Genomic DNA, 18841 nt, shown 5'->3' with positions numbered 1-18841 from the left:
TTTTATACAGGTGTTACTGTAACGATTTTGTAAATGGTGATACTTCAAAATAGGGGTAAAAATCTAGTTTGAGGCCACAATTTTTTTATGTAGATCATTTTCATTACTAAAATATCTAATTGCCAAATTTCCAGTGTCCGACCTATAATTAATTTGGCAGGACAAATAAAAAACTTTAAAGACATTTTTCTCAGTTTCACACTCGAGTGAGTTAAGGTCTTTGCCTATGTAGGGCAGAATAGATCTGTCCAGTTTATTTTCCAACTCGCCCCAAACTTGCTCAATGAGGTTGAGGTCTGAACTTTGAGGGGGCCAGTCCATCATTTTCAGTGTTCCAGCAGATTCCTTCTGTTGCAGATACAATATTTCTGGCAGTAGTTCGTTTTATGGCTATTGTAATGGCCAATTCAACAAAAACAACTGAAACGTCTTAACTCTAAAAGGGCAAAACCATAAAGAGACATCAAAAAATGGATTTTATTGCTATTTTCCATCTTACTGGGACTCAAATAATACAATTTCATGATTTTTTGTTTTGTTTTGTTTTTTCTAAACTTGACTCTTATTTTTGATTTGAATGTTTGTATCCCCCAGGATACGTCTCCCCTTTAGGGGTATAAATTCACTGAAAACAGATCACTTGTTTATCAATGCTTGTAATTCCTGAACGCTTTGGAATACAGACCTAAGGTAGGTCTATTTTTAAAGAAGACACATAACAAATTATTGCTGAAGTGAACGCATTTCAAAAAAAGAAAGTATAAAAAAGTTATAGAAGTTTAAGTTTACAGTAATGATAATGCAGTATACATTTATATTTTATTTTATATAAAATATATATTTTATAAAATATGTTGCACTCTAAAATTGCTATAAAATCAAAGCCATATATCAAACCAAGTTATGTTCCATTTTAGGAGTTGATATCACAAAAATTGTGGTTCTTGTGAGATTTTGTTTGGGCACTATACTAAAAATAACCACTGGGTTATACACCCAAACTCTATTGAATTTTTTGATGCAGTTTTCTGTCATAAATCAATTTCTGTCACAATATAATTTCTATTACAAAACAGTCAAATATGGAACCTTGACTGTCAGACCTTTCCAACGATCACAGAGTAATATATGTTTTATATCTTGATTTATACCCCAAAAAGGGCGACGTATCCCTGAGATACAAACATTTGCAGACAGATTACAAAAAATTTAAGCATTTAATTCTTAAAATTTCAATGTAAACCTACTAAGCTAATGCTGATCAACAGCTTTTTAAACAGGTAAGTCTTCTCCAACATGTGTAAATATGTGAACTAGATCGATTTTATCGGAGGATGAGTAGATTTCTCACTACAAGTGGCCATGCAGTTTTAAATGCTTCCTGTGAGCTAAACAAAGAATGGAGAAACAAGTCACCTCATCTAATTATTCACAAGAAACACCCTTTCAAAATGACAGAAATAAGAAGATATAAGAACTACGATTTCACTGCTTCTCCCCTCAGCTTCTTAAATGTATGTAACGCCCAGGATACGCCACCCATTTTAGGGTTAAAAATGCCAGGTGTTCTAACAGTTTTGGACACCTCTGTAATATATTGACACTTAACAGATCAACACAAAGTTCTTTTCAGTTGTTCTCGCTAATTCACAAATAAAAGAAATGAACAGTATAAAACAACAAAACATTTGATTAGTGTGATTTTTTTTTTTTGTAATGAAGTTTGTAAATCAGTCTAAATTAAGTACAGGAGTCCTGACTGTTCTGAATCATGGACTGAATCGACTGAATTTGAGGTTAGTGTTTAGAACATGATCCAGACTATCTAAGACCCATGGAACAAACGTAGCTTTAAGCCGAACATGATGAAGGAGTGGATAGAGGAGGCAGTTCTTTCCACTGATGAGTCCCTGGCAGTCAGTGGAGATGTTTTGATAAGGCGTCACTGGACTCCCTTGAGGCCAGTTCAACAAAATGACGCACATAGATGAAAGTCAACACCTCACAACACATCTGGAGAGTGTGTGTGTGTTTGTGTGTTTACTCAAGCTCACCTTGTAAATTTTCTTGATTCCCTGTGTGGTTCCTTGTAAGGACTGTGAGATTCAAAACACTGCCTGGTAATTGTGCTGGGAATTAGAGAGTTTTTAGCATATTTGCAAGTAGGCTTGTGTGCATGTGTAAGTTTTTTGATGGTGAATCACTTTACCGTTAAATACGCTTGTTTGCGAGTTGATTTAACATGTGTCTTGGGTATAGTGGTCTCTAATATTTTGTTACCTAATGCAATAACGTTTTTGCATCTCTAAGTGTGGCTTAAGTGACCGTGGTACTTTTTGGGGGGCAGTGCATGTTAGAGATGTTGTATTTCATATTTTTTCAAAAGTAAAACAAAGTCAGATCTCTCTGCACCCCAACCAGAGTCATGGAAAGAACTTTAAACAAGGAATTGACTTGCCTGCTGGAACACAGAACATTCTCCCACAGACAGAGTCTAGTTTTAGATCTGGACACGGCTGGATTAATGAAAGCATGTAATGACGTCATCTCTGTTCCTGACATGAAGCTACTATTGTAAGGCACAACGTTTCTCACTGACTCAGCAAAAATGATATACTGTGATATGCTGCTTGGTTTACACACTTATGTTTTTTTGCATAGTAATTACTTTTTTTCCTGTAAATGGCTTCTTTTTATCAGTAGTTTCTATAAAACAAAATGTGATATTTGTATGCCAAAAAGTAGTAACTTAAAAACACAATGTTCTGTCTTACCTCATTAATAGATTATTTACAATAGTCATTTGTGCAATACCATAGTTAGTGTTTGTCTGACCTATACTTTGGTGTCTTGGACTGGTCTGACAACTTAAGAGTATAAAGAGTGTGGATGAGCTAAAATTGTATTTATATAGCAAATATACAGTCAAATCAAAATTTATTCAGACACCTTCAACATTTCTCACATTATCACAGTTTAGTTTCTATAGTTTGGAATGGTAACAAAATATGACTAGAGCTCAGAGTTAAACTGTGTCAGAATAAATTAATCTTGATAATGTCAGATAACTTTGATAGAAAGATATGTAATGAATTAGGTTAAATAACTGTCAGCTATTAAATTTAAGTACACAATTATATAATACCAATTTAGGTCAACCAATTACAAGCAATGCTTAATTTTGTTCAGTCTTTGGTGTAAAATGTCACATTAGCAATTAAAGAAAAACACTTATACAAAACAAGGTCAGGTCAAAGTGTCTGAATAATTTTTGCCCCAATTTTTTTTAAATCAATTTTCTGTAGTCCACTGTATGAAGAATTTCTGGGTATATGTCACATTTATCCTCACTTACATCTCAATAATTTTTGGTTTGACTCTATACAGTGGAGTCCAAAAGTCTGAAACCGTGCTAAAAATCTGTGATTCAAAACCAAATTTAAACCTGTAAATAAACAGAATTTTGTTTAGGATTTAAAAAAAATTTAAACAAAGAAACAAAATGCATAAGAAATAGTATGCAGTATTTTTAAATCACTAATCAAATAAGCAAATATAAAATCCTTTGTACAGATAATAATAACAACAACATCAACAATTAGTATTGTTTTATTATTATTATTATTATAAAAAAAAAATAATGAGCATTAAATGAAAACAAACTAACAGATGAAAAAAAAAAACCCTCAGATATCTGGTCTCTGATATTTTGACCCCACAGCCTCAATAAACAGAAATCTTCATGTTTGCCACAAGGAAAAATAATCAATAATTAAACCTCAATTTCTGTTCTAATATCAAAGTAGTGCTTAATATGCAGTGGGGGTTTTATTTCTCATGTCAGAATGTCACAATCATTAACCACATTCTTTAGCTGCAGGCAACTCACAAATCAACTCCAGAAGACACAGATCAGTGGGTTCCTTAAGGCTCTGCACAACCCAGCGGAGCTCATATCTGCAGATAAATTTTGCTTCCATTATTTAGGATGCATCCAGTTGAGAATTTTAATGAAAATGAATGAAATTGTGCATTTTTTGGTTTCATAAAATAATCATGCCTCGCAAGAACTGAGAGAAAATTGGATTGTAATGATGTACCACAATTTGTTGATCTCCAAACACTGTGTGTGTGTGTCTGTGTGTTGCAGCTGGCTCAGGATGAGGGAAGTCCAGTGCGGGGTTTCGCTGTGGTGGAGTACGAGACGGCAGAGCAGGCTGAAGCCATGCTGCTGGAGATGGACAGACAGCTGATACAGGGTCAGGAGATACGTCTGTCTCTCTGTCCCCCAGGAACCTCTGGACGCAGCACTCTCGCCGCCCTCATCGCTGCTCAGGGAGTGGTGAGTGACATCCATGCTCACAAGGGACCAGTGACATTCTCTTTATCGCCACATAGCAAGCAACAAGAGTGTTTCTCACATATTCATCCAGAAGCATTAACGCACACATGTGCATGTGTGAAACAGCAGTGGTGACAGTTTAATTACAGTATTCAAACAAACCCTGCTGTTCCAGACATCTCCAGATCTCCGCTGCAGTTCCGAGCCCTGAAATAAACCGCAGGGCTATTTTCATCATGCTGGACAGAACCACATAAACCAGCAGCCTGTCCTCAAGACACTGTCAGTGGTGTTGAGCATTAACTGATATTCTCCAAAACACAGGTTTTGCTTCAGGACTCAGATTGTCTTAGTTTGAGTATTTGGTTTCTAAACGTATCTTTAATTATTTGGTTTCATGCCCTTGGCGTACAATAATTCACTAAATAAACATTGTGGTGGACACAAACCATGTTTATTCTTGCTGCAGGTGAATCTGTTTAATGCGGTCTGTTTCACATTTTCCTTTAATCCTTCAGTAAGATAAATTTAAGCGTATTATTTAGCTTGCTGTCCATGATGGAGAGCTAATAATTAAGACTCGACTTTAGCTCTAAATTACTTCCTTGGACTTCTTAACAAAGGTTTGAAATCTGTTCATATCTTGTGTCATATTATATTTAATATATACTTTACTTTACTTTAGTTTTAGTCATTTAGCAGACGCTTTTATCCAAAGCAACTTACAAATAAGAAAAAGTAACTAAAACTAAAAGTCAAAACTTTGTAAATACTCTATACACACATTTAAGAAAATAAAGAAATTAAATAAAATTGACAAATGCATACAACAACATTTCAATACTAAACATTTAAATGAAAACAAAAAAATAAGCTAAAAACAATTCAAAATATTAAAACAACAAAAGGTATGAGTATAATACTGTTTCTAACATAACACTAAGCCAAACACCAAAAAAACATGTATGTACAGCCACACACCTATACATATATATACATATATATACATATAAAAATAAATTCTATATATATATATATATATATATATATATATATTATTTAATTTCCATATAGTATGAAGTACTAAAATAACTCAAATTAAATAAAACTAAAACTGAATAAACAACCTATACAGACCAAGCACACGTTTTAAAACAACAACAACTTACTTACACATAGTAAGAAATGGTTATAAAAACTGAAACAGAAGTGAAACAAGTACTAGTAGGAAAGAGGAGAAATAAGAAGCGATACTTATATCTTTTGCCGGTGTCCCTGTCCGGTGGAGTCGTACGGTAGAGTCGATGGTCATCACACGAGGAGGACTTTACACGACGGCTGCCGCGGTATAATAACCTATTTGATACCTATCTAACAAATCACTATTTGAATTCAGCTGAACCCACTTTCCTGTTTATCACAAAAAATGGCCAAGCAAGTGCAGACACTGACAAGATACGTGATACAGTATCAAACCAAACGCGATTTATACAATATATAAATATAATATATATAAATACGATATATACATTACCATTCAATCATTTGGGATCGGTTTGATTTTTCAATGTGTTTTAAAGAAGTCTTTTATGCTTATCTGTGCTGCATTTATTTAATTATACAAAATATGATACGGTAATATTGTGAAATATAATCATTATTTAAAATAACTGTTTTTTTATTTGAATATATAATATTCAAATAAAAATTTATTCCTTTTATAATAAAATGTATTATAAAAGTTATGCTATTTATTCCTGTGATGGAAAATTATTTTTTCTGTCATCAGCATCACATAATCCTTCAGAAATCATTCTAATATGCATATTTGATCAAGAAACATTTCTTACTATTATCAGTGTTGATAACTGTGTGTGTGTGAACCATGAGACTTTTTTCAGCATGACTAGAAAGTTCAAAAGAATAGCATTTATTTGAAATAGTCTTTTTTGTAACAATAAGTCTTTACTTTTACTTAATGCATCTTTGCTAAATAAAATTATCAATTTTATTATAAAAATTGTATTATTAAAACTATATACAACACAAAATGTGGTATGGTAATACTCATTTTGGTTGGTCACACACACACACACACACACACACACAGAGAGAGTCATGTTCTTTCATGTCTAAAATAGTGGTTCTCATTGAAAACCCAAAACAGTTTTTTTTCTTTCATTGAATTCACTTCTTTTCAAATTCGAGACTTAATTCAGTAGACAGATGCAGTATATTGTTGGCAGAGCAGGATGTTATATCTGAACATTAATTGATTTCATTGTTCAACATTCAGCTTTTTGCTTGTGGAGGACAATAAAGTATCTGACTACCAGTTCTTAAAGGTCTTTTAAAGGTGGAATATGTTTATGAAACGGTTTCATGGACACACATTTTCATTCTTGTGTTGGCATTTGTCCTATTGAAACAGGAAAATGGAGCAGGACATATCAAAGAGCTTATCTCTCTTTTTTTTTTTAAATTCAAATGTACATGCATATTGGTAATTTTGTCAACTTTTAGGAGAACAAGAGCATATAAGACTTCAAAGCTGACAAACCTGAACTGAAAGCCACAATAGTGCAATTTTGATTTCATGGGGTCTTTAATACAATGCTTTATGTCTCTGCTCCTCTTGCTCTCTCTTGCCTCTCTCCTCTCTCTCTCTCTTACTTCCCCTTTTTCCAACAAAAAGTATCAAGCCAAATAGAGCAAATGCAAGCTGACATTTCTCAGGAAGTCCACCCCTCCGAGCCACTGTCTGTATCTGAGACACGCCTACCCACTCCTCCACAGGCTATGGGGGCACAAGCTTTCCCCTCAGTCTGACGGGCCGTTGCGCTTGCGTGTGAGTGTAGGCATGTAATTTTAGCACTGCTTGGGGACTAGCAGGTGTCTGCACTTGTCTTCTTCACTGTTAGTACTCTGGGAGCTCATACGCATAACGTCCAAAGATATGTGCCTACTGGTTCATTTAATCAGTCATTTTCAATGCTGTGCCTCAGTTATTGTCACATGAACGTAAATAGACATAGAGTTTGTTTAGGGTTCTAATCGTAGATAGGGGGGAAAAATCACCCCAATAAAATTGGAAACTTAAGTTTAGTTGTTGCCTAATGATGTGTAAGTAAAATCAAAGTGGTGCCAAGGTTACCGTGATTGATTGAAAACTTGGAATTAATTTAATAAAGAAAATGAAGTGGAAACTAACAAGAAAAAAAAAAAAATAGAAATGAAAGTCAAATTGATTTAAACAAAGATGTTATGTTATTAGGAAAACATTTTGTAATATATGTAGATTCAATAAATATTATTTTAGTTTTTTCTTGTTTATTACTTTTCTCATTAAAGTTACATTAAAGTCAGCTTTATTCATGTTTACACATTGTTAAATTGCTTTTAAAATAATAAAAACTGTCATTTAAAATAATTTATTATTAATTTATATATTATTATGTGTTATAATATCCAATAAATATATATATATATATATATTTATCATTTATTATATTATAAATTTACTATATATTTGATTAAAGATTATCATCTATAATCAAGATTATAAATATTATTTATAAATTATAATTAATTAATCAAATGTCATTTTAAAACAATAACTATAATAAAATGGTAAAACACATTTATTTATTTATTTATTATAGTTAAAATTTTTCATGTGCCATTTTTTTTAGAAAGTGTAGGAAGTTTTTAGTACTTGCTGTTATTAATGCCTGTATTTTCATTGCATTTGTAGTTGTTAAAATATTTGGTAGAGAAACCAAAAAAAAAAAAAAAAAATCACATTACTTACCGAAATTGTTTAGTAAATAGATATTTCCTAGTCATTTTCATTCTTAATTAAAATGTATTATAGCTTCTGTTACTTTCACTGTTCATTTTATCAATGTGTCCTATTTTTCATTTAAATGCAGAACATTTAGAGCTTCTTCAGTGCTGCGGTACAGTAATCACTTGACATTTTCCTGTAATGATGCTGGGAACCACTTATTATACAGAACATTTCACGTAACATTTAATGTTTTTTCTTGCATGATTTAGTGTTAATCCAAATGACACGTGATGATACGTAAGTATCTGTATCAGTGCATCTCTACTTATTTTATATTACTTCACATTATATACCTCTAAAATGTACTATGCTTTGAATAAGTAAAGTATTAATAAAGTTTCTCAGCTGTAGTTTATGGCTCTTTGGAAGCACACATCAGGAGCAGGGCTCTCTGCTAATCCATCTCTGAAGCTCTGCGCAGGGGGCATGATGGGACACGGCCCTGCTTTTGTCATTCTCATGAAGAGACAGACCAACTGTCTCTCCAGTCCCTCTCCCCAAATACTCCACCCATCTGCTGCTTCACCCAGGGCCACCACCACCACGTTCCCCTGATTCTTAAATTATTAAGTCTATGTCCCCTCATGCCGGAATATGAGGTTACATCCTTGGCTTCACCCATTCCAGTATGAAAGCAGCACAATGTGTGTATGTGCTCAAGTGGAGATGTCTGTGTGGGTGGGGGAGTATTAGTCAGCAGATGGAGTTGGAGTGTGCTTGGGATGGATCCACACCTCTAGCAGACATCAGAGATCTAATCAGGGGTTCCGCATGTCTGCAAGCATCTCCCCCATGCCAACAAATACACACACTCACACATGCTCACTCACCACTGGGACATAAACATCCCAGATAAACATTTGACAAGACATCAAGGAAGCTCTGCAAAAAGAAAGCTTAACCCTATAAAGCCTACTGTATCATATTTGATATGCAAATATCTAATGCCTCTAAATAATCACCATGATCAAATTTTGCTGACAAAACTCTTGTACACAATCTGTTAGATGTGTTCTAGCATCTGATTGACGTTTATACTTTATACTTTTTTTAGCAAATAAAAGGCCCTTAAGTATAATTCCTAAATGATTGTTTTGCATTGCATTATATATTTGCCCCCCTCCCCCTCCCCCAGGCTAAAAACTACAGCTTGGATATTAAAACAAAGCATTTAAATATCACCTTAATGAGGCATATTGGCAGATCTTACTGATTTACATTATAAGCTAAGAGAATTTAATAAAAAAAAATATATATATATATTTGGCCATATAAATATTAGCAACTGCAACAAATCGTATGTTTATGCTTAGTGTACTAGAATTTTTTAAATATTTTTATATCAGGCTTTACAGAGTTAATCTGTTTCGTCTTGTTTTTACAAGTTAAATTGATTTTATATTTAAATGGTAAACATCCTGAACAATTATTTAGTAAACATCATTTACTTGACATATATTACTTGACATTGATATATAGAAGTTTTTCAGGAAAAAAAGAAGTTTAATAACTTAAGTTTACTTTTTTGAACCCCAATTAAATTTCTAAATGTTTTCATATTTAAAACGTAAATCTAACTAACTTATGTGTGGTTTATGCTTTTTGAAAAGCATAATGGGGTAAGTCTTACTGTCTTATGTGAAACATGAAAAAAAGAAACAATGAATAGGGACTGACGCTTTCAAGCTTCAAAGATGAGGCAAAAGCTACAGAAATGTATCATGAAAAAATATATTATACTACACTCCAAGAGATTTGGGATAGATGTAAAGATTTACTAAAGATATGAATAAAAACTTGAGTCTGTTCCCATGAAATTACTTTGAATTGAGATATAATACACAAGTTGTATGGAATGCTTTTTTTTTTTTAAAGCTTGATCACACAAGTTAGCATTCACTTTCATTATATTGAAAAGCTTTCCTGGGTTAAAAAAAATAGATGATTAAGAATAAGATATTTCTTAATGTATGCAGTTTTGATTCCTAAGTAAATTATTTAAAATGTATTATTTTATTTATGTTTAGATTAGTTTTTTTTACTGACAAAAAAAAAATCTGATTAAGAAAATTGTGTGTTCTTTATGATATTTGTTTGGATATGTTTTTTTTTTATATAATCAGTGAATGAATTACTGTTTTTTTCTTTTCTTTGTCGTGTGTGTGCTCCTTTAGATGTTGAGCAATAAGAAAGGTTTACTGCCTGAACCCAATCTGGCCCAGTTCCTCAACAGTATGACCAATCCTGCTGCTCTCCAGGTCCTTATGAGACCCTACCCTACCGCGAAACGAGGAGGTAACGCTCTCTCTCTGTGCCTGTCTTAAATATCTCTTTACTCATTAGGCAAATAATTTATTGAATATTCATGAATAACACGTTTAAGTACTTTTCCAGACAGAACCAAAAATGTGTCCTGCGAGGACTGTAGATTCTGAGATTAAATATCTCTCATACTTCTGCATATGTGTGTGTGTGTGTGTGTGTTCACTGTGTAACGGTGATCACCAGCGCTGTAGATTCTGAGCAGATTTTTCTCTTGACGAAAGCCTAATCATATATTAAAATGAACTTTTCATTGGGTGGGAGAATAAATGAGCTGAGGAAGAAGTGGAGGCCGGAGCTTAAAGAGAACACACAATTACAACACTAAATATAGCACATGATTAAATGTTAAACTTCTCTACCTATTCCGGAGCAACTTGCCATTAGTGCTGAAGCAGGAATTTTAGAATGACGAAAATCATAGGCCACCAATATTGACCACATCATTTCTGATGTCCATCTCTCTTATTTTGAGGGCTTGTTTCTTTTCACATTATTTACTCTAATGTTTGCCTCTAATTTTCTTTATCTAATGGTTCCCCTTCAGGAAAGTTTGGTCGACCTCACAATCTCCCCTTCCTGCGTCCACCATTGACTGCAGCGCTGCTACAGTTAGGAAAAGCACAGCAGGTACTCGTTTTCTCTTTCTGGCACTCGCAAGCTTGACTTATAGGGATAGATCAACCAAAAAAAGAATATTCTGTCATCATTTACTCACCCTCAAGTTGTTCCTTTGAGCTGTTAGAACACAAAAGAAGATATTTTGAAGAATATTAGTAACCAAACGGTTGACAGTAACCGTTGATTTCCATAGTATGGAAAAAAAATACTATGGAAGTCAGTGGCTATCATCAACTGTTTGATTACCAGCATTCTTCAAAATATGTTCAGCAAAAGAAAAAAAACTTTGGATTTGGAACAAGTGGAGGGTGAGTAAATGATGACAGAATTTTCATTTTCGGGTGAACGGGTGAACTATCCCTTTAAGGGAGCTTAATTTCTAAAAGTTCACAAAGCCAAAGTTGCACATAGTTAAAGAAACACCCTAGAGAAATAAAGAAGAAGCTGCATTATAGGATAAAAAAGGCTGTAGTATAGCGAAGATGAACACTTTAGAGGGAAATATGTTACAGAATTGGCTGCTGCCTCACAGATAAATAGAAAAGAATAATGAAGCATGTTTAACAATCTCTCTTTCTCTCATGCAGAGCGCCATCCTAGGAAACAGTCTTGTTCTTCAGAATCTTCTTCACATGCAGATGGCCCAACAACAGCTTTTACAGATCAAAGACAAACAGATCACTAATGTGAGGGTCTGTGTGTGTGTGTGTTGTTCACGTGTCTCAAACGTACCCATAACAAAGAAATACACCACCACATTTCACTTACCTGCATGATATTCAACAACAGCCTGAAATTGTGTTCATAGTTCTTTTTTGTGAAGACATTATTGGTCTGCATTAAATTCTGTTGTAAATAATGAGAAAACCGCAGCTTTTGTTGAGAAAAGCATTATTTATTTATATAGCAGTATTAGAACCATACATCTAACTGGCATTTTTAATGCAAATTTTTCAGTTCTGGTTAAAGAATAATAATGCCATCCACAGGAAAATTTAAGTGAAAAAACAAAGGAATTCATGCAATAATAACGTGGATGTAAATCTTCTTTTATGCATTTGTATTTTTGTAGCTATTATCTCATCTGTGTGTACTTCATCTTTCACTCGCCATATGACCCTATTATAGCCTGTCTGCTCTCTTTTCTCCTTCATCACTCTTTCATTTCCTTGCAGGTCCCAGGGCTTTTAGGCGACCCTTCCCGGCTGCTCCTGCAAAAAATTCTGGGTCTTCGAACTCCAGCACCGCTTCCTCTGGGGAAGGGGTTGCTGGGAGATTCTCCCACAGGTAAGCTTCTGGTTGGGCAGTCAAGCTCGCAAACCTCAGGCCTGGTCCAGAGGTCGCATTCGCTACCGCAGGGAAAGACATTTGCAATGCAAATCCTCAAACTGTTTGAAAGCCCCATTATGAGCAGTTTGAGGCAGCCGCTTCAATCAGTATTTCTTCCTTTGTACTTTTATACAGACGTGTGTCTGTTTGTGTGTGCAAAATCTGGTATTGGCATTCATCAAAGCATTGAAGACCTTTGAAGAGTATGCCTTTGTGCAGGGTCATTTCTATTTGAATATCAGTGCCATGCAGGTGTTACAGTGAGGTAGAAATTGAAATACTAAACTATGGTTTTCCAGAGTATGCACTATATGCATTGAGAATGGAAGATTTTTAACTGTAGTAGTTTAACAAAGTTCTCTGGTTCGTAGAGCTGGGCCAGGACTCTTCTCCAGTCACGTCCCAGGGTGGAAACTCTGGGGCTGGAATGGTGTCACATGTACCTGGACATTCACATGCGAGTTCCATTGCAGAGCAGAATGGAGTCACTGCGACATGCCTGGCTCCAGAGAAACAGCCTGCACCTCCGGGAACCACAGGAGGCTCTGTAAGCTCCCAAACACAACTGCAAAACTTCCTCCCTGGAATTAACGCACCAAGTCTGGGACCTTTGTTGGGGAGTACAACGCACAAAGCTCCAGCCAACCACCACAGTTTAAGCATGCAGACTAATACTTCCGTTACAGTAAGCCTGGTTTTCTTTTTTTGTTTTTCTGATTCCTTACCTCAAGGCAAAAATTAGGAAATCCGAGACATTTCGGAGCTTAAATTTTAAAGGAATAATTCACTCAGACTAAAATTTGCCATCATTTACTCACATTTGTCGACTTTCTCTCTTCTAAAGAACACAAAAGAAAAAACCTTAATGAATGTTTATGCTGCTCTTTTCCATACAGTAACAACATATACTGATCAGGGGCTGTCAAGCTCAGGCCAACTCTTAAAGGGATAGTTCACCCAAAAATGAAAATTCTATCATTAATTACTCACGTTCATGACGTTCCATAACCGTAAGACCTTCGTTCATCTTCGGAACACAAATTAAGATATTTTTGATTAAATCCAAGAGCTTTCTGAAACGTTTATGGCCTTGAAAGGTAGTAAGGTCATTGATAAAATAGTCCATGTGACATCAGTGGTTCAACTGTAATTTTATGAAGCTACGAGAATACTTTTTGGCCTTGAATGTGGTAGTTGCGTTGCTGTCTATGCAGGGTCAGAGAGCTCTCGGATTTCATCAAAAATATCTTAATTTGTTTTCCGAAGATGAACGAAGATCTTACGGGTTTAGAACGATAATTATTTATAATTCATATTTATTTTAAAGTTATTATACATTTATATTTATATATATATTTATAGTTATATTCATTACATTCAGAGTTTTGAGGTCAGTATTTTTTTTTAAATACTTTTATTCAGCAAGAGGCATTAAATTAGTTTAATTTATATTTCAAAATAAATGTCGTCCGTTTAAACTTCCTATTCACCAAAGAATCCTTAAATCTCCTTAAATATATCAGGATTTCCACCAAATATTAAGCAACAAAGCTGTTGTTAACTGATAATAAATGTTAACTGAACACTAAATCAGCACATTAAAATGATTTTTAAGTATCATGTGACACCGTTAAACAGTTTTAATTCAATAACAGTATTAAACTGTAATAATAGTTCACAATATTACTGTTTTTACTGTGTTTTATCGAATAAACAGCATTGGTGAGCATAAGAGACTTTCAAAAACATTCTTAGTGACCTCAAGACTTTTTAAAATATTGTATTTTTTATGTTTTTATAATGTAAACATATTCTGAAATAGACATACTATACGATATATACTTATTATTGTTATATAAAAATACCAGCCGTTTTTTACACTTTGAACACCAAACACAGAAAAGTACACACTCGCTTATACTTATGATTCTGTCTGAAGTGCTTCTGTCAACCTCCTGGAACTCCATTTCCACTGTTCTGTAGAGGTGTCTTTATTCAGACACAAGCACTCAGACGCCTAGTAGAGTTCAGTACAGACTCTGACAGAGTTCTAAGCCCTAATGACAGACCACTAGTGCTGCAGGCTCTGATTACTTACTGCATTACCCTACACAGGCTAATGGAGAGCTCTGTTTTCTGTGTGACTGTATTGGAAATAAATGCCAGACTCTGTGCCAGTACTTTTCCATGGCATCCTTGCTCTTGGATTGCTGTTTATTTGTGAAATCTGTGAAAGAAAAACCAAAGATGCTTTAAAAGGAGAAATGTCTGTGGAGAAAGAAAAAGATGATATTTAGAAGAATGTGTGAGCTGCTTTTTTCCATACCATGAAAATGGACCGTTTGGTTTCTAAAGACTTGGAATGTAGCTCATGTAGCTATAATATATATTTTTCCCATTTGTTAACACTTGACAATGTGAAACACCATCTATTTTTGATGTATGAAAAAGAGCAAAGCAGCTTATATCTGCGCAAACTGGATTCAAAATTATGTGAGGATCCCACTCTACATTGTTTAATGCTAAATGGTCAGTTTCACAAAAAATACATCACAATGCATAAGTTAAATATATTGCAAAGATATTTCATCTTATCTTTATAGCTCTATGTTTATGTCTGTAGAAGTAGGGGAGATTTCAGTCTTACTGTGTAGTCTATATGCTGAAATGCTGTAGTATATTGTGTTGTCTCTCTCTCTCACACACTTCCTTTATCTCTGTCTACAGAGTCAGTCCAGTTGTCAGACATCTCTGTTGGGAGACCCCCCTAAAGAAGTGAAGTTGCCTTCCAACCCATATCTAAACCTGGCTAGTGTGCTTCCTGGAGTGGTACTACAAGGTACGTGCACAATCAGAACGGCACACACTGAAGATGACTCACTTCTGCCAGACCTTGGAATGTGTCTCTTCTCTGTCAGCTCTCTATTTCAACGATAAAATTTACAGTGTACGACTGTCTGACAACAGCCAGACTGGCTACAGCCCACACCAGCAGAGATGATAAAGAGTGTGTGCATGAGAGATGTTCTACATGGGTGTCCCTGAGCAGGCCCTGATTTACATCATGTATGTGTTTCTTCTGCAGCACCCTGCAACAGTAAACCTGAGACTGTGCAGGCACACAGGGGGACGTACAGCGCAGTGCTGCCACCTACCACCCACCCACCCAGTCAATACAGCTCAGAGACCACTCCTGCAGAATACACTCACCAATACACTCAGCAATACACACAGGTAACTACAACACCTGAAAAAATGTATTTATATGTATGTAAATACTGTATATAAACACACACACACACTTATGATCAAAATTTTGGAATTCATTTTTAAATGTTTTCTATTTGAAATGTAATTTATTCCTGAGAAGGCAAAGCTGAATTTTTAGCAGTCATTACTCGTCTTCTGTCACGATCCTTCAGAAATCATTCTAATATGCTGATGTACTGCTTAATTATAATTTTATTATTATTATCAATGTTGAAAACAGTTGTGCTGCCTGATGTATTTGTGGAAACTGCGATATACTACCATTCAAAAGTTTGAATGTAAGAAAAAAATTACTTTTAATTTAGAAAGTATGCATTAAATTGATCAAAAGTTTCTGAACTAAAGTTTCAGAACATGGATGGATGGATGGATGGGACACTTTTTTCTGATAGTGTTTTTAACTGTGGTCTTGGGATCTTGTATATCAGATGAATTCAGATGAAAGTACTTGACTATTGTGGAATATAGATGCTGACAGTCACGGACACCAGAAGAAATCCCAGCGTTCACTGCAGCGATCAATCAGTCTCGCTCTTAGCCCACTCTCTCAAGTCTTTTCTCCCCCCATTATATTCCCCACAATTCCTATCTCTAAAACAAGCTTCCACTGAGCCCTAGACTTGACAGCGAAAGCCAGAGAGAGCGAGAGGCATGAGAAAGAAAACAATTCTGCCATATGCTCAGCTGCACAATAGAGATAGATGGGTCTATACAGAATAAAGAAAATGAATGCTCAAAACAGAAAAAAAAGAGTTCCATCAGAATGGAGCTGTCGCGCACCACCGTGTCCTTACCCGAGTTGGCAAAAGTTACATCTTCCATTTAAATCAGATATTTTTTTTGTCCCAACTGACTGAGCTTTTTGTTGATCGCTTGGTTTATATTTCTGCTCTGTTATGTTCTGTAACCCTCACAGCAAAATCTCATCATCGGACCAAAGTCCCACTTCACATTAAGCATCAAATATCTTCTGATAGCTATGATTGGATAGACAAATCGCTCCTCATGCAACTTGTCACATCTCACCTAGTTTGGTATAACAAAGGTCGTTTATAAGATGTCAGCAATCTGCTGTCTCAATAGTCCCTTTCACAAAGTAATCCTGGTAAATTACCATAAAAATACCAGAATTACTTTTCCGGTAAATAGCTAAGATACCATTCACACATCATTACCAAAATAAACTTTGTGATGTCAGTCATTGGAAATTATCGTTAAAAGCTGCACCGCCGCCATCATCCACCTGGATTAGGAGAAGCACTTTAGTTTCTGTCCAATCTGACAGCATGTTTTAAACTTCTGAGTGACTGGCATAATGGGATGATTACCGTACACAAAACGTGTTTTTGCACAGGAGACGCATAATTGATACCAATAGTACTACAGTTACTTTAATAAGAAATAGTAAATGCAGAGCAGCAACGCTAATGAATGGAAAAGAAGAGTCTCGAGTGCAAGGTGGCTGGATGTTCGTCTAGTGCATGTTTACATAGAAAAACAATTAAAAGCATTGGCGCCTACTGGAAACAGCTGCGACAGAGCTGACTTCATACGTCAGCACTTTCTGTCCTCATACGTGCTTATACTGGTAATCCTATTCCTTGTTCACCCATAGCATGATACCAGTAATTTACTAGTGAAGTTACAAATTCTCATACCAGAAAATTGTCAGAACTGATTTACCAGTATTTTTTAAAAGGTCCTCTTCACGCATGATCTCCAATGTACCGGTAATTTACCAGTAAAGACTGTATGTGTAAAAGGGGCTAATGAGAGTCACTCGGCTGGCCTAAACCCCCTCGAAGTATGTGATTTAAATTATGTTTGGGCATAGAAGTTTTGAGCCAATCACCCTTACTACATAGTTACTAGTGACTATCCTGAACTCTGAAAGACAGCAAATAGGTGCCCGACAAAAGCCCTACCCAAGCCTTCTATCCAGTAATATCCACTTTGCACTGTGCTGTCAAAAAAACATCAAATTAAATAGAAATCGGAATATATAGATTTCAGCAGACGCAGAGGAGAAGAAAATGTGCTCCAGGAAAGGATGAGAGGTAAGGAGAAAGAGTTGCGGTCCACCCACAGTCTCTCAGATTCCTGCCAGTGTCTTTAGGGTGATCCCCTACTCATTCCCTGGCAGAGAGTTTGGAGGGGAAGGAAATTTAGCAGGATTAAATGGTTTAAATGTGGGTCTCCCTCTCATTACTGCCGGCGTTCCTATGACAATACGAGAAGGAGTGGGTGAGAGTTGGAGGGAGAGAAGGGGGAGCGAGAGATGCAGAGGGGGAAGACAGGAGGGAAGAGGAAGATTGGCTGTGAGTTGTCTGTCCCATCTGGTCGCACACTCCCACACACTCCACCAGCTTTGGTGAAATGAGACAGTGAGCTTTCACGCTGTAGGCGTCCAAAGAGAAAGAAAGCAGGGAATGGTGAAAGGAGTGATGGGAAGGAGATGAGAAGGAAGAGATGTATTAAAGGAATGGTAAAAGAGAAAGCTAGCGAAACGTATTAGGCCACAAGGTTAGACAGATGGAGAGAAAAAAAGAAGAAGACAAAAAGAGGAAACAGCTGGAGATCTAGCCTTGCAGGCACCTGGATGCAAAGAGGTACAATGTAGTCAGTGTAGAGTCACATAAGACATTTGACTATCGGCATTAAGTCTATAATCCACTTTTAAGCTTACTCTGGCCAAGGTCCACCCGCTTAGAGAAGAATAAGTTGTTTAATCAACATGTAAAGCAGGGGTAATCGACCTTGCTCCTGAAAGGCTACATTTGGTTACAACCCTGCTTCTACACACCTGTCTGATAAGTACTCCTAAACATCTTGATTAGCTAGTTTAGGTGTGTTTGATTAGGGTTGGAGCTAAACTTTGCATGATGGTTGCCCTCTTGAAGCAAGTTTGGCTACCACCGGTATAAAGGACCTACAGAAGCCATGGGACAATCATATACAACCTTGTTATTAGTGCTAAAAGAAATTTAGTTGTGTTTTTAGTTTCTCCAACAAACTTATTGTTTTTTGAAAGATGTAATAAATCACCAAACCTTCTTCCTCAGAAACATTCCCTTTTCCATTAAAATGGTGTTGGTGCTTGTGCTAAA

The 18841-nt window shown here is 35.6% G+C and overlaps 1 protein-coding gene across 1 annotated transcript in view; it reads left to right on the top strand.

The window, feature by feature from the left end:
• The window catches only part of LOC306878809 (ribonucleoprotein PTB-binding 2-like), a gene marked incomplete at both ends in the record, with an annotated part of 87715 nt that overhangs the window by 62443 nt on the left and 6431 nt on the right, over window positions 1-18841 (top strand). The window contains 8 exon segments of the mRNA XM_079431350.1: window positions 4151-4342; window positions 10367-10487; window positions 11062-11144; window positions 11723-11821; window positions 12311-12422; window positions 12836-13149; window positions 15192-15303; window positions 15550-15698. Of these exon segments, the coding sequence (XP_079287476.1) occupies window positions 4151-4342; window positions 10367-10487; window positions 11062-11144; window positions 11723-11821; window positions 12311-12422; window positions 12836-13149; window positions 15192-15303; window positions 15550-15698 (1182 nt within the window).

This window comes from Barbus barbus (genome assembly GCF_936440315.1).
Source record: "Barbus barbus genome assembly, chromosome: 13".
Classification (NCBI taxonomy): domain Eukaryota; kingdom Metazoa; phylum Chordata; class Actinopteri; order Cypriniformes; family Cyprinidae; genus Barbus; species Barbus barbus.
This window is presented reverse-complemented; position numbering and strand designations above follow the sequence as displayed.